This window comes from Perissodus microlepis, chromosome 19 (assembly GCF_051167445.1).
Source record: "Perissodus microlepis isolate ML-2025 ecotype Zambia chromosome 19, ASM5116744v1, whole genome shotgun sequence".
In the NCBI taxonomy this organism is placed as follows: Eukaryota; Metazoa; Chordata; class Actinopteri; order Cichliformes; family Cichlidae; genus Perissodus; species Perissodus microlepis.
Genome location: NC_140479.1, coordinates 18,368,483 through 18,383,695, shown reverse-complemented (window position 1 = coordinate 18,383,695; position 15,213 = coordinate 18,368,483). Strand labels below are relative to the sequence as shown.

The window sequence follows — 15,213 nt, the reverse complement described above, 5'->3', positions numbered from 1 at the left end:
CCAACCCTAAGCAGTCAGCCTCGCGGGATTTAAACGAACGCGGACTTGAGCAGCACGGAATTCTCTCGCTCTTGTGGTCGTGACTTTCTTCGTGGTCTCTGTTGACATTCTGCTAGCCTGCAAACTGATAACAAGAAACCTGTTCGGTAATATAAGCCGTTGGATATCTTCACGTGTTGCTATTGACGGTAAAATACTTTGTCCACATTGTTTTCTCTAACACTGTAACCGAGCCCACCGCTCACAGAAACTTGACGTTTGCTGCCTGTTTTAGTCATTGCTACAAACTCAACCTCGGTGCTCGCGATATTTCAGCGAGATGCAGGTGCAAAGAGTCGTTCTTAACTCACGACCAGGTGTGTAACTTTTTTACCCTCCTCTTTTATCGTGTTCTGCACCTTGAGTTTTTAAGGCTTTAATACAGTAATTGATACTGCACCATTACTGCAATCACGTGGCTAGTGTTTACTCAACCTTCTATTTTTGCGTACAGGTAAAAACGGGGCGCCAGTTCCGGAAAATTTCCGCCTGGAGGAGATTACTTTAGCACCTGACCTGAAAGATGGGGAAGTTCTTGTTCGGACGCTTTATCTTTCAGTCGACCCTTACATGGTATTAACACAAACACATGACATTGATACAGCAACAGCAGGCATCAGTAATGACCTTTAGCATTTGCTGTCTGGAGTAATTAAACGTTGTAATTAAAATTAAAGACTACAGCACAGTAAAGTAACAACTTATGTTTTGTTTTTTTAACTCCCACTAAAACTCTTTCCCTGTCAGCGATGTAGAATGAATGAGGACACCGGTGCTGATTACCTGACTCCATGGCAGATTTCCAAGTGCGTGGATGGTGGAGGTGTGGGACTGATTGATTCCAGCCGCTGCAATAATTTTGCTGTGGGAGATGTGGTCATTTCATTCAACTGGCCTTGGCAAACCCATGCTGTTATGACCGGAAGTGACTTACAGAAGGTCTCTGTTGCTGTGTGTCACCACTGTTTGGTGAACAGGGTCATATTTCCTCTTGCAGACAGGAAGAGGAAACCTGTCTTAATGATATGTACATAAAAAATTACACTGTGTTCTGCAAATGTGAAGGAACTGATTCATACCCTGTGTTTGCAAAACACACTGACTAAAAGCAGCTTACCTGCTACAGTATGTATGCTGATGTCACTCAGGTTTTGGTCTCTTTGCAGGTTGATCCACAGCTGGTTGATGGACATTTGTCCTACTTTTTGGGTGCAGTTGGAATAACAGGTCTCACTGCCTTACTGGGTATCAGAGAGAAGGGTCACATAACCAAAAGAGCCAATCACACGATGGTAGTAAGCGGCGCAGCTGGTGCCTGTGGCTCCATAGCTGGACAGGTAAATGCAACAAGTACCAGATAGTTTAATGTCTACAAAATACACTAAACTATCTGAGATGTTGGAAAAATGCGCTAGACTTCCATAAAATTGTAGATCTATTGCTCTGCTTGTTTTTTTTGTCTTGTTTTTTCCCAGATTGGCAGGTTGGATGGATGTGTGAGAGTGGTGGGGATCTGTGGTTCTGATGAGAAGTGTAAAGCTATAGTGGAAGATTTGGGTTTCTCCACAGCCATCAACTATCACCTGGAAGATGTCCCGACGAGGCTTAAGGAGAGCTGTCCTGATGGCATTGATGTTTACTTTGACAACGTAGGGGGTGCCATTAGTGATGCTGTTATAGCACAGGTACTCTGCACAAGTGTTCTCCTGCACAATAACATAAGAAGGTGACATAAGGTTTTAAGAAATGCAGGCACATGAATTTTTTATATATTTAATCATTTGCATTTTATTTGACACATTGACAAAAAAATCTTTATGTAAGTCTCTCTTGAAAAGACATTTTAAACCTCAATGAGAATTTTTATTTTTTATCTCTTATTTGCAACTATAGGGTTAATTATAGGGTTCTTAATCCAAATGAGCTTTTGCAAAGGCTAGGTGAGTTTTTGTATGCCTGTAACTGAGGAGTGGTCTTCCTTGCCTGACCATAAAGACCCCCATCCCCCTTGTAAAATTTTCTCTGCAATGTCTGTTTTGAAAACTGTGAAAACTTCTGGAGTTGCTGGTATTCTGCAGAATATCCTTGGTTCTGTTGTGTGGGTTACAGTTGGCCTGCTGTGAGCTGAGGTGTCACCTTAGGTATTCTAATGGAGCCTTTCCCATTCTTGATGGTGTGGAATACATTCAACTTGTTAACAATGCTCTCTTCCGGCATCAGGAACTTTGAGTCACTTGGATATGGTTTTGTAGCCTATGGCATCCTCACAAGCATTTAAAACACATGACCGGAGAGATCCACACCTAATTCTTTCTTCTTACATTCTGGCAGATGTCCTAGTACTGACCATGAACTGAGAGTGTTTATACCAATTCACTTCAATTTATAGCCCCCAGGAATGCTTTAGAAATCAACATGGCTTGGATTTGTTTAAAATTGTAGAGACATCTGGAAAATACTGAGTGTACTCAAATACTGCACAGTAAACAACAATTGGCTTAATAGTGAGGCAGGTATAAATCATTTTGGAAAGGGTTAAAAATGCATCTGGAAACTTCCATCACAACTATATTTTGCTGAATATCGGCAAAATATAACCAGCCAAGCTTTTATTTCGAAGAGAATCATAAAGGAATGAATTTTTCATAGGGGGATGAATCATTTTTGGGAAGTAAACCGTTTGTGCTGTAAAAGAATAGTGTTGGACGTGATGGCTGGCAGTGAGTGTTTTGTGTGCTGTAAGCTCAACCTGACACATCGACTTGCACTCATCTCCAGATGAACAACGGCAGCCACATAATCCTGTGTGGTCAGATCTCACAGTATAACAAGGATGTGCCATATCCACCACCTCTGAGCGAGGAGACTCAGAAGAACCTGCAAAGTAAAAGTATCACCCGGGAACGTTTTACGGTGCTAAACTACATGAGCAAAGCAGACGCTGCCCTGTGTGAGCTGAGCCAGTGGATTAAATCAGGTCGAATCAAGGTACAGAGGAAATGGTGATGCTGTGTGGTTCACTGTATGGTTCACTGTATAAGCACCTTTGCAAATTGCACACTTCATCTTTGTCTTTGTTTTCATCGCTTTAATCTTGCTTTCACTCTTCAGGTTCTGGAAACTGTGGTGAATGGTATAGAGAATATGGGAGGTATTTATGAATTTCAACATTTTTGTAATTGTATAAGTTGTTATGGGCAGTTTCATTTCTTTTCCTTTTCTTGCAGATGCATTTTGCTCTATGATGAAAGGCGGAAACATTGGCAAGCAAATCATAAAAATATCCCACTGAAGAAAATCACCAGTGTTTTCAGTGGAGGCTGCGCTCTCAACACTCACCATGGGAAATTAACCTTACTGCTGCCTGTTATCTCTGCCATCAAGTTACTTAATGAGCTGCAGTCAAAATATTGCGCTGATTAACCGAGGCCAACTAATTACAACTGAATTATAAATAATAAAATCTAGCAATCGAACAAGTCTTCAGTTTTTAATAAGAGTTTGTTTAGTCTTTTGGAAATTGGTGCAGCAGTGAAAGAAATGTAGAGCAGTGTTGCAGTACTGATACATGATATTAACTTAAAAATCAGTCTCTTAACGGTGCCGATGTGGGATAAAACCTGGAAATTCTCTGCTTTAGTATAGCAAAATTAGCAGGGCTTTTTCTGTTTTACCCAAAGTTACTGGGTACACTCAGGTCATAATGGGATGGGCATGATCAGTAGCTATACTTGGGTAGGCTAAATGAAGAACATATCCTCCATACCATTACACCACCATCACTAGCATTAACCACTGAACCATCTGTACTTTCATGGTGTTCAGGCCAAAGTCTGACCCTAATATCCAAATGTTCTAGTAGACGTTGAGATTTAACAGACCAGGTAACATTTTTCTAATCTGTTGTCCAGTTTTGGTCAGTAGAAATCAATAACATTATTTGTTGATGCCATCAGTTTTAAGCCACCCCTCATTTCTTCATATTTTGCTAGGAAAGTGGGAAATAAGTGGTTTCCAATATAGTGTGTTTGAGATCAGTGTCATGCTGAAAAATGAAGCCGTTGCTTTCCAGATGGTATTGCATGGTGGATCAAATTCTGACTCTTTATGTTCGTAGTTGCATTAATTAAGATATCCAACAACACTGGTTGAAATGCAGCTTGAAACCATGATGGAGCTTTCACTGCGTTTTACAGATGGCTGTAGAGACTCTGACCTTCTCACGAAATGATTATTTACACCAAAAATGTGAAAATATTACTTTATAACACCAATCACTGCACAGATTTTCACTTTGGTACTTGTGTAATTTGCATACATCAACCTTTTCTCAGTTTTCCTTCTTTAAGGATGGGTTCTTTCAGTCCTTCCACCAAGACAGTTTCTGAAATTGGCCTTTCGCTTTTCACATAAATGAATGTTGTGAATGAATTGTGTTCTTCCAGCAGGTTGCTAGTAACAAAGTGGCTAAAGATGTGTTCAGCTCTAAGGAATGGACTGAGAATGAATAAAACTTTATAAAACCTTCAGAAAGCCTAGAGAACTATTGCTCAAGCCCACTTTAAAAATGACAAAAACACATGTTGGACACAAAACATAAATAAGGGGTGGCTCAAGGGTTTTTTTCCATTATTGCATACAGTATGTTTTTTTAAATCTGTCTTTTTCACCGTTTTGCCTCCGTGTTCCCTTCTGTGTAACATCATTTGGAAATGAATGAATCTATACAAAGTTATTTACTATAATGAACATTTTTATTTCACAGCACTAGAAACCATTAATAAAATAAAATAGTGGTCGGCTCTAATTTCAGTTGTCACAAGAAAAATATGTGGCAGGTGTAAAATCCTCATCTATTCAAACATATGCTTCAGTGTTTGAACACATTACAATATACTCCTTGTAAGAGCTGAAATGGTTGTGGAGGCATTGTCAGTTTTTCTTGTGTAAAGTACAGAACAATCACATCCAGACTCATTATTAACCATAATCATTCAGTGCCATTAAACTAATAAACCCGTCTTTTAATAAAAACACAGTTCTGATGCTTTGTTCAAAAACAAAACAAAACAAAAAACATTCCCATGCATAATTTTAAAGTGAAAGTGAAATGCAGAAGTCATGATTCATCCATATTCATTCAACATTGCCTCCTTGTGGACAGATTACACAGCTCGACTGAGGTACTGAGCATGATTAGAGAAGTAATCCCTAATAACAAAAGTCCATAATTTTCAAATATCCATCTGTTTCCTGTTTGTACACTTGGTGGTTCTCCTATACAAATGAAGACTTGTCTGTGCAGAAAGGGGTGAAAAAAGTAATTAAACCACTGTTATCAAGACGGCACATACTTTCATTTATTTAGTGTCTGGCAGCTGTTCTAGTATTAAACCATGAGGGTCAGATCCCCACAGTTCGTGCTGTGTATGGCTGAGGATAAAAAAAAGAAAATAAAACACTTAATGTGTCTTTCAACACATTTCTGTACTTCAGATGAGTTCTTGTAGAATCCAGGCGACTGCTACTGTTGACTAGAAAGGACTGAAAGACTTAGTTTACAGTTCCCACAGATTAGCAGTCTGAACAACATAGAGAAAACATGTTTGTATGTGCACACACGCACACCGATCAGTTAGATCGACTTCAAACACAAGGAATGCTCTAAAATCTTTTCAACCACACTCATCCTGACAATGAAGAATACTTTCCAGTGCAGATTTAAAACACCAGTGGGGAGAAATAAAAATCACACAATAGAATAAGAATGAATAAATTTAAAAAAACAAAAAAAAAAAAAAAAAAACATAGCGCTGGCTCATCTCATTTCACCAAAGCTATTAAAACATTCATTTCGTTTTTTTGTTTTTTAGCCACCACACATTTGGATTGTTTAATGCGGGTTTAGTTTACTGAGCTACTCTAGGAGTACAAAAACATTGTCCTGAAGTACTACTTGGACCAGCTTTTTGTTCAATTGCTCACATTCCTGAGAAACAAACAGCTGCTTTCTGTAGTCATGTTTGAAGGAACATGAAAAAAGTGGAGGCGGCTTCTCTGTGTTTTGGTAAAGACTGGCATTAAAGTTTTGATATGAATATTCCAATGTGAACATTGAACAGTACTGGCAGTTGTTTAACTTGAAAACTAGGAGTCATAAACCTCTTGTACACACATCAGCTACAGTACTTGATTAATTTGTACTTCCCTTCATGTGATTATCTGTAATTGTGTGTAAAATTAACTTGAGAATACGATCGTCTAGGTTCCACTACTGGCGTCACCTTCACAAGATGTAAAAGGAAAAGGATATAGCATATAAAAGGTGGTTCAATCCTTTCTTATGCACGTGAGTTGTTATCAGAAGTTAACCACAAGGATCATTTTGGCACATCCAGCCTTCGTTAGCGTATGAAAATGGGTTTAAGGAGAGAAGAAGAAAAGGAAAGGTGAAATCTTTCTTATTCATCCTTTGGCAGTGGTGAAGTGGCATTTTGGCCAAGGCAACACTTCCAAAAAGTGCTAAATCTCAAGTAAATGACTCAGCTTAAACCACAGGAGAATACAACTCTAATACAGTATACTGTCAACAGCAGCATACGTTGGACTAGTCTGTCACATAGCTCAGATTGGCTAATTTACCCTTTAGTATCAAAGGTATTGTTTTTTTACACTGTACACATTGCTATGAATATGGCCAGAAATGTGCTCGCCGGTGATTTACAACAACATGCATATTAAGTAAACAACACTATCTAGAAACAGGATAGTGAGTGATGTACTGTGAAGTGGCTTCGGATAGAGGAAAGAAAGAAAGGAAGGGGCTGCTTTGCAGGGAAAACTGAGGCTTGCGCCGTGGATAGAGACAGCAAAATATATCTGAGAGTCAGGCTTGAGGGGAAGCAGCGGCGGTACCGTGCAATTACTGTCAAGAGGGAGAGACGCTCTTGCTTGTGTCACGAATGAGAGAGGCGGGGCTTGTCCAGGCGCGGTAGACCAATAGCAGGCTGAGCCCTAACGCCCACGTGCGCACAGGAGACAGGAAAAAGGCCATGGGGCCATAGGTCTCCAGGAGGAAGTAGCAGGAATGGGCCTGCCAGGTGAGGAGGAGCAGCATGAATAGGTGAACAGCCAGAGTCCTCCAGCGGCAGCCCGGCCGCAGGAAGTGGGATCGGAAGGTGTTGCCACGGCAACGGTGGTGGAGGCTCCAGCAGAGATAAGAAGTGAGGGGCATGTTGAAGAAGAGGAGCTGGCAGAGAGGAAAGGAGTTTAGTTGATGTGAACAGAACATGCATTTATGAATGAAGCAGTACCCACAGGTTATATCATAGCTTCTAGCTTTAGAGAGTGAATGTTGTAATTCCCCCACACATCTGCATGCTTTGTCCTTCCTCTTTCTGGTTCATGAAGGGTGTAACAGATGAGTCTTTAGAGGAAATATGTTGCCACTCTACTAATTGTTTAAAAAGGACCTTATAGCTCCCATTCTCTCTCTTCTCCCCAGCAGGCAAGTGTGTTTAAGCTTGACTTTGGGTTTAATTTTCTTTCTGCCAGATTCTGCCACTGTATATTTACTTTCAGTTTAAATAAAGAATTTTCCGTTCTCTTTAACACCATTATTTGCGACATTGCCCAATTATGTCTGACCTTTGATCCAGTTCGTGGCAATATGACCCAACCAGTGATTTTTTTTCCATCCTAAAGAGTTTGTTTTCAGAAATCATGATCATTATTATTATTAAGTACTTTAGGGGAACTTCTGAAATGCTCCCTTCATTTCCATGTCACTGATTTATTTTTCCACAGGTCCTGACCAAGTTTCCCACCTCTAAGGGTGCCACAGTGTTCACAAGCTGTTAGTTTTTCCTATCTAACAGTCAGTGCTGGGCAGGAAGTTCACATTTCCTAAGAGTTGCTGAAAACAAAATTAATTTAAATGTAAAGCAAATATGTTCAGTAACAGTCTACAGCTGGACATATAACATGTATGCACAGAATCACAGAGAGGCTAATGTGTCCAAAAACAAGGGGGGGAAAAAAAAATTCAATGTTCTCACTTGAACGACTCCAACCACATAGGTGAGACTGCCCTCTAGGAAATGTCCATCAATGAACACTCCAAAGGCGAAGCAGGCCCCACTGTGGCCATCAATCAGCTCTCCTATGAACCACGGGCCTGAAGGAAGAGAGGATTACAGCAACATAGGAGAGATTACTGGGTAATCTTGTAAAAACCAGATGTTATTTGTACATTGCTTTGTACAAACTTCAAATCTGGCAATCACAAACAACTCTATTGTTTATTACACATGACAGATACAGTGTAGAATGGCAGATAAAATACAATTTTGGACAAAGAGGATGGAAAAAGTTAAATGGGAATAAGGCACAGCATTAAACTCACCTAAGGCCGTGCACAGGTTGAACAGTAGCAGAGAGTAGTAGAAAGTGTCTATTTTACTGACCAATCGGAGTGACATACACACTTGAGAGGTCAATCCTGTAGACATAATGAAATACCAAACATCTTTGATTGCGCACAGTGCAGAGAGACTTCTTATAGTGTGCATTTTAAAAGCTGACATTGACATCCTTATTGAGAACCCTGTCTGTGTCTCAAGTTCAGTGCGACTGAACCTGAACAGTCTGTTACATTATGATGATGTATTTATCTAAAGGTTAGTCAGAGACAGCTCACCTCTGCCCGAGAGAACAGGCATAAACCTGAAGGCCATGAGAACACCAATATTCAGCAGCATCATGAATATAAAGGCCACACGGCCCAGGACGTAGTGATCTGTGAGGAGGATGAAAGACTGCACGAAGCCGAAGGTAGGAGTCAGATCACCCTCCAGAGTAAAGTGCTGCTCCCGCACTGATGACCGGCCTGCCGCGTCCTGACTCACATGCACATGTAGAAAGACAAGAAGTTCTTAGTTTTTAGAGAAAGGTAGGAGCATCTTTTTAAAAGTATGAGAGTACAACAAACCCCGAGCCACCAGTGGGTGTTTTCTAGCTACAATTCCCAGACAGCAAATCTAATACAGCTATTCATAATTCAACAAAGGAAAACAAATCTTCTTAATCTAATAAAAGACCCATGAAATATTCAAAAGTCTCAGAACACAATAAAGTGGAAGTTAAATGAATGTTGCACCGACCTCCACTTTAACTCTGATTGTGTGCAGTCCTGTGAGGTAAAGAGACGGATCCCATAGCAGAACATAAAGGGGGCCTCCAGCAGAGTGACCTTTCCCCAGTGGTTCCCCATCTACACTCACATGCACCGCAGTGATCGGGGCCTCTGAGAAGGCCAAGATCCTTCAGAAAAGGAAAGAAAATGAATTCTTAAATATTAGAAATTAAAATTCATTTGCACTGGAACATAAGAAAACAGAAAATTCAACGCATAGACAAAACACCTGATGTGCGTTGACCTTCGTATCCGACCTAGTGGCTCCACCCCTGGGTGCAGATATTGTGCATCCTTGGGGTTCGTGATGAGCACTGCAGGCCACTGCTCAAACCTCAGATCAGAGAAACTCAGCAGGTCATGGTCAAAGGCCAGAACTCTGTACCTGTAGAAAGATGTTAGAAAAATATGGGCGACAATACGACAGAAACAGAAATACAAGTAAGAAAATTACTGTTAGAAACACCTATTGAATATAAACACCTGCGATTGTCCATCCAGTCGCCCAGCTCCAGCTCCAGAGTGCCTTGGGGATGCCGGCTGTGCAGCACAGGCATGAGGCCACCCAGAGTGTGCAGATGGCCGCACAGATATGCAACTGCAGATCTTAACACAAAAAAAACGTAGAAATTTTAGTTAGACTTGTTAAGTGTCTGCAAACAGAGGCAGTTGAATATGTACTTTACTCCACAGCATGAATTTGAAACAAGCAGCCAGTCAAAATGCTTCTTACTTTTGTTTTTTATCATTCTAAGATTGAGACACAATTTTAGCTTGCAGCCAAAAGGAGGAGGTTGCTGAATGTTTGCACCATGACGTGATGGAAAAAAGGTTTCATTTCCTCAGCTCACCCTTAAAATAAAAATAGGAAGAAAAAAAAGATTCAAAATCGGGGATTGTTCTTGCCTCATCATGTCTCGTACTCCTGAAGAAGGAGAGACGATGGTGGAGGTGGTGTAGTGGCCAAACCAGATCGACTGGTTGCTTTTCAGACTCTCAGCTCTGAACGTGTCCAGCAAGTCCATTTGAGTCTGTCAGATATGACAAAAAAACTTCATGTTTATGAAAACAGACAGCTAAGCAGATACTTTCGTTATTGCTACTCAGAAACTAAAACACTGTGCGTTTACCATTTTATTTCCTGTTTTCTTTACCATTTGTTGGACCACATTTTCTAACAGAGGTCCTTCAAGAAGTCGGCGCTTTCTAAAGATCTCAGAATTGTTCATGAAGCATGAAGAGATGTTGCACAAACTCACCTGGTTGAGAATACCAAAGAAATTGTACGGCCTCTTGGGGCCTGGAGTCAGGGTGGCATCCACACAGACAAAGGAGTAGTTGCCAAAGGGGGTCGTGTGAATGTAGTGGAAAGAGCCTACTTTCTGATTGGCTGAGTATTTCCTAGAATAAAAATTGAGAAACGTTAAACATGAGCATCAAGCTACTGTACACCATAAAACAGATTTTTAAAAATAAATAAATAAATGCGATCTTTAAAGAATATCGGGAAGATTAAAGACCAGCCAGCGCTAACAGAAGCATCAGCAATGTCACATAAAACATGAAAAGAAAAAAAAAAGAAAGAAAGAAACAGTGTGTTCGTGAAGGTCCTGCTTCTATTTTTGTCGTCAGGATGTTCACATAGCTGAACTATTAATGGAAAACAAGTCTGCAACTATACTGGTTTTTGGGTGTCAAATGCCACAGCATACTCCAATCAGCTTTCTCTTGTTGCTGTGAAATGCAGTAAGGGACTTTACTGGCCATTTACTGGTACTTTGTACTAACCTGTAATAATTGGTGATGCTGTCCAGTGAAATAATGTTGAAAGCATCTGTGAGGAAAAATGAAATAACTGTGAGATTAAGCAGGTTACAAGCTATATGGGAGGTGACCGATGAACTATTCTTGTACTGTATTGTAACAAAGAAAAATCTCCCTTTACTAAAGGACCCACAGATAAACATCCGGGAAACACATCAGCAGCTGTAATCAGCAGCAGAATAGCTGTCAGAGCCACTGCAGATCCAATGAACAGCTTTCCCCTTTTTTTTGACAGTTACAAATTCAGGGTGTCTTGTTTCACATCCAGTCACAGACAAAGGGAAGGGGAGGGGTAGAACCACTTCCTGTGGGATGCTCCATGGATTCTTCTGAAAATCTTAGCTGTACACTCGGCACACTGAAGGTGTTTCAGCTGAATCAGTGAGCCTTGAGAAACCATAGTAATTTTTTTTTGAAAAGTGCCATGGTTAATCACCGTGATTTCCGCGGATGTCAATCCACTTGGTGCGCTCCATTACACGTGACCTCTTTAGGATGTTGTGGTACGCCTGCCACTCCACCTCGTGCTGGAGGGATCCCACCTTACTCTCTGTTTTAGCATCCGTCAGATCCCCTGGGGTAAAGGAAAAAAGGAGGAAATCTCTGTAAGCAAACTGTCATCTGATGGCACTGCACGATCTTGAGCCACACCCATTCAGTCATATTATAATGCAAAGAATTTAACAGGAACTAGTTAGAGATCACTGTACCTGTTGCAAGCACAAGAGCTGGTTTGATCACCTCTATGGTGTCGGTGCAGAACTTTTCAAAGTCTGGGATGCGCCTTGGGTCATGAAATCGACTAATGTGAATATCGGACACCTTGAATTACACACACAAATGGAGGTGAGGGGTAAAGGCAAATATTTTAAATGGGGCTCTGTTACATTTTCAGCTCTTGTGGTATAAAGGCTATAGAACAAGAGTCTGGCTCAGAGTTGCTGTGTTTCTGTGTTGAAACACCTTTTCACCCAACATCGGAGCACTTCTGTGGACACTGACCCCTTTCTGTCAATCATTCAGAGTTTAACCCTAACACAAAGTCAAACGCCTGTATTGTATACACACTAGATGTAAATAATCACTACAGACGGAATAATAGCCCACCTGTACAAACCAGAATATATTGTTCAAGTGTTCGCCGGGAAATGGTGGAGAACTCCCCTTAGATTCAGCTCCATCACCGACAGTCGGGTGCTGAACGCTCCGTTTAGGGTGCCAAGCCGTGTCATAGCTGTCCAGCACCCAGGAGGTGATGCACGCCAGGGCCAGTCCGAGGATAACCAGTGCACCAAACAGCTTCAGCATCCTCCTGTAGTGGCGAGAAAGGGGGGCTAGCTGCCGCTGTCTATCCCGGACAGAAAAAAAGCTAGCTACTGGTGGAAACAGCTAAGGGCACGAATCACACTAACATTAACTACAGATATAACAGACAACTGAGCTACATGGCTAAGAGCTAAGGCTCAGACCGTTTCTGTCGCTGCCATCGCGGCCACACGGGATGCATTGAAGTGCGTGGTTCATTCACGGCTCCGTTCAGCTGCCTTCGGAGGCGGAGGAGGTAGCACGGCAGGTTAGCCAGCAGCTAGCTTCCTGCCTACCAGCTACCAACACAGCTCTGACCGGGTGGAAGGGGGGACGTCACCAACAATGACGAGGCAGCGTTATGACAGACAGAGCTCCCACTCTGACATTGTTTTTCAGAGCTCCGTAATGCTAACACACCTGCCATCGCGAGGACTTTCGGGAACACCAAAGCAATTGTCAACTTCGGGTTTTTGTAATCATTTATTCTCCAAAACCGTTTTTCAAAAAAATGAAATAATTAAAGCTTTCGCACAGTTTTTAATTCTACCATTTAATATACGGAACTGCAAACGCTTGACAGGAACTGGGTGATATTTGAAAGATGAATAAATGAATAAATAGACAGATGAATAGATGAATACATTTATTTTAAAGACAGAAAAAGGGAAAGGACCCTTTATTTGACATTTTTCTGTCTTTTTCTGTGGGACGGGGTTTTGTAAAACAATTCCAGCTCAAGCATCAAAGATACAATTTTTTAAAGCATTTTTCAGTATTTATTTCCACATCTTTGCTCAAATACACCAATTATATAATAATTCAGAATGTTACAAAGGCAATAGATCAATAGGTAATAACATTTCTGATCATTTTATCAATCGTGACATGGGTTTATGTTTGAGTATCGGAAAAAGATATTATCTGTGGAATTTAATGATCTGTGAAAGTCAAGGATATATTTATGTAAATAAAAGGACAGAAACTCTGAAATGAGTTTGTCTTCTTTTGATAACATGGGTAATGGGTTTGCAGTTAGAGTGACACACTCAGTCTTCAGAAATCACTGGAAAAAGACAAAATACATCAAAGAGCACTGACCTTTGGTCAACCCATGGTGCTAGCACATGACTCAACCATGTCACTTCTTCTTTGTCAGGTTGTCTCCCTGTTTTTGTCTCTTCCTCCTCCAGGCTAAATAGGTTTTGGTAACTGAGATGCACATGTGTTGTGAATGGTTTCCCTTTTTAAAAAAAAAAAAAAAAAAAAATGCTGATAGTAAATGGTTTGACATTTCTAAATGAGATCTTCTCAGAGGTTCTCAAAGGCCATTTTGTATTTTTAAATAATGTTTTTCAAACCAACAATAGGTTTACGTTTTGTCTCAGGAATGGTGTATTTACACAGCAAATGCATACCTTAGTATTTATGAATTCATTATTTTCAAATTATGGCTGGGACAGAAAATGTCCTGCAATCGTATGTTGACCCAGATATCTGCAAATAGGAGGATACTTATGGCTGTGGCTGATGTTTATCTGATGTTCCACAGCACTTTTGTGCGGGCTAAATTCTCAAAGATAGTGTGACAAAGAGCTTAAAGGCTTTAAAAAATACTGAGAATTCTTTGATCCCCTGACAGAAAAGAGAGAATAAATAACAAAAATAAAATGAATGAGAGTACACATTAAAAGAAAGTAACGTAATCATTGGAATAAACCTAGTAAAACTGCTGTTCAGTCACAGTGCATTGCATGATGCCAATGACTAATTTCAAATGTACTTGAATCAAAGCTGTGCAAAACAGGAAATTATTAAGACTCGGTTTCCAAACAAATTAAATCTTCAGCTGTGCTGAATATACACTGTATAACAATTGTTCCACAGCAATGCACCGTAGTGGTGCAGGGAAAATATCACAGAGCGTGCTAGATAGAATCAAACAGAAATAACTGTATTGCAATCTTGCAGTTTTTTCTGCAGATGGAGCTATATTACAGTAATCTTAGATATCTTTTCACTGGATATTTTATTTTTATGCAGATAAAATGGGATAGTCTTTTTGCAAACCACATTTTCCTAGGGTTGTATTTTTAGTATTTTCATTTTTAGTATGTTATTATTTTCATATGCAATATATATGTGTAAAAGTAAGGATTTAGAAACTGCGATGTAAATCTAACTCTACTGCAGTACTTTGCTGACATTACATTTTTATTATTTATATGTGCTATGTCTGTGCTATGACTTCTGTATGACTTCATCAGTCTCTCCCATTGATGCAGATGAGTTTTGGCCCACTTTTTCTTTACAATGTTGTCTCTGTTCATTGAAGTTTATAGGCCCCTGTTTATCTTTAGCTCTTTTAAGATCCACTAAAGCATTTAAATCAAGTTGAAGAATGCCCTTTGACTGGAAAATTGCAACACCTTGATTCTTTTCCAGCTGTTCAGTTTTAGATTTGTAGGTGGCCTTAGGGTCTTGGTGCCCAGGTCCTGTGGCTGAAAACCAAACCCATATCATAATGCTTTCACGGCTGTGCTTCATAGTTCGTATGATGTGTTGATATGCTGTGTTTGGTTTTGTGATTTATGGCCACACATGTCCACTTTGGCCTCATCTTTCTAAAGGACATTGTTCCAGAATTCGTGTGGTTTGTTTAAATGCAATTTTGCATTCCCAAGCTGTGCTGCTTAGAGAGAAGAGACTAGAGAAGATGGGTTTTTTGCAATTTCCCCTATATCGCACTGTGTAGCATTGTAATAACACACATCTGAGTCCTGCGGACCAGCAAAATGCCAAAACCTCTGCTTTTATAGAGATGCTCACACTTGCTGATGATCATTTGATTA

At 40.3% G+C, this 15,213-nt stretch overlaps 2 protein-coding genes across 3 annotated transcripts; one reads left to right on the top strand and one right to left on the bottom strand.

Annotated features, from left to right (window-relative positions):
* The first annotated feature begins 65 nt into the window (after positions 1-65).
* Positions 66-3,518, top strand: ptgr2 (prostaglandin reductase 2). Of its 2 annotated transcripts, XM_084914091.1 has the most exons (9): positions 67-188; positions 275-356; positions 494-612; positions 787-978; positions 1,206-1,376; positions 1,515-1,724; positions 2,818-3,027; positions 3,151-3,190; positions 3,267-3,518. In XM_084914091.1, the coding sequence occupies exons 2-9, from the start codon at positions 320-322 to the stop codon at positions 3,329-3,331; spliced, it is 1,044 nt and encodes a 347-aa protein (XP_084770217.1). In that variant the 5' UTR covers positions 67-188; positions 275-319; the 3' UTR covers positions 3,332-3,518. The 2 variants fall into 2 exon arrangements, with proteins under 2 accessions (XP_084770216.1, XP_084770217.1); XM_084914090.1 differs by having other exon boundaries at positions 66-188; positions 3,151-3,518.
* Positions 3,519-4,771: 1,253 nt separating this feature from the next.
* Positions 4,772-12,731, bottom strand: tmem62 (transmembrane protein 62). The gene is made up of 14 exons (XM_084914089.1): positions 12,526-12,731; positions 12,164-12,368; positions 11,767-11,878; positions 11,493-11,630; positions 11,021-11,066; positions 10,492-10,633; positions 10,139-10,263; positions 9,716-9,838; positions 9,462-9,617; positions 9,201-9,360; positions 8,738-8,936; positions 8,444-8,539; positions 8,097-8,215; positions 4,772-7,288 (listed from the first exon to the last, which is right to left on the bottom strand). The coding sequence occupies exons 1-14, from the start codon at positions 12,561-12,563 to the stop codon at positions 6,968-6,970; spliced, it is 1,980 nt and encodes a 659-aa protein (XP_084770215.1). The 5' UTR covers positions 12,564-12,731; the 3' UTR covers positions 4,772-6,967.
* Between the last annotated feature and the right edge of the window lie 2,482 nt (positions 12,732-15,213).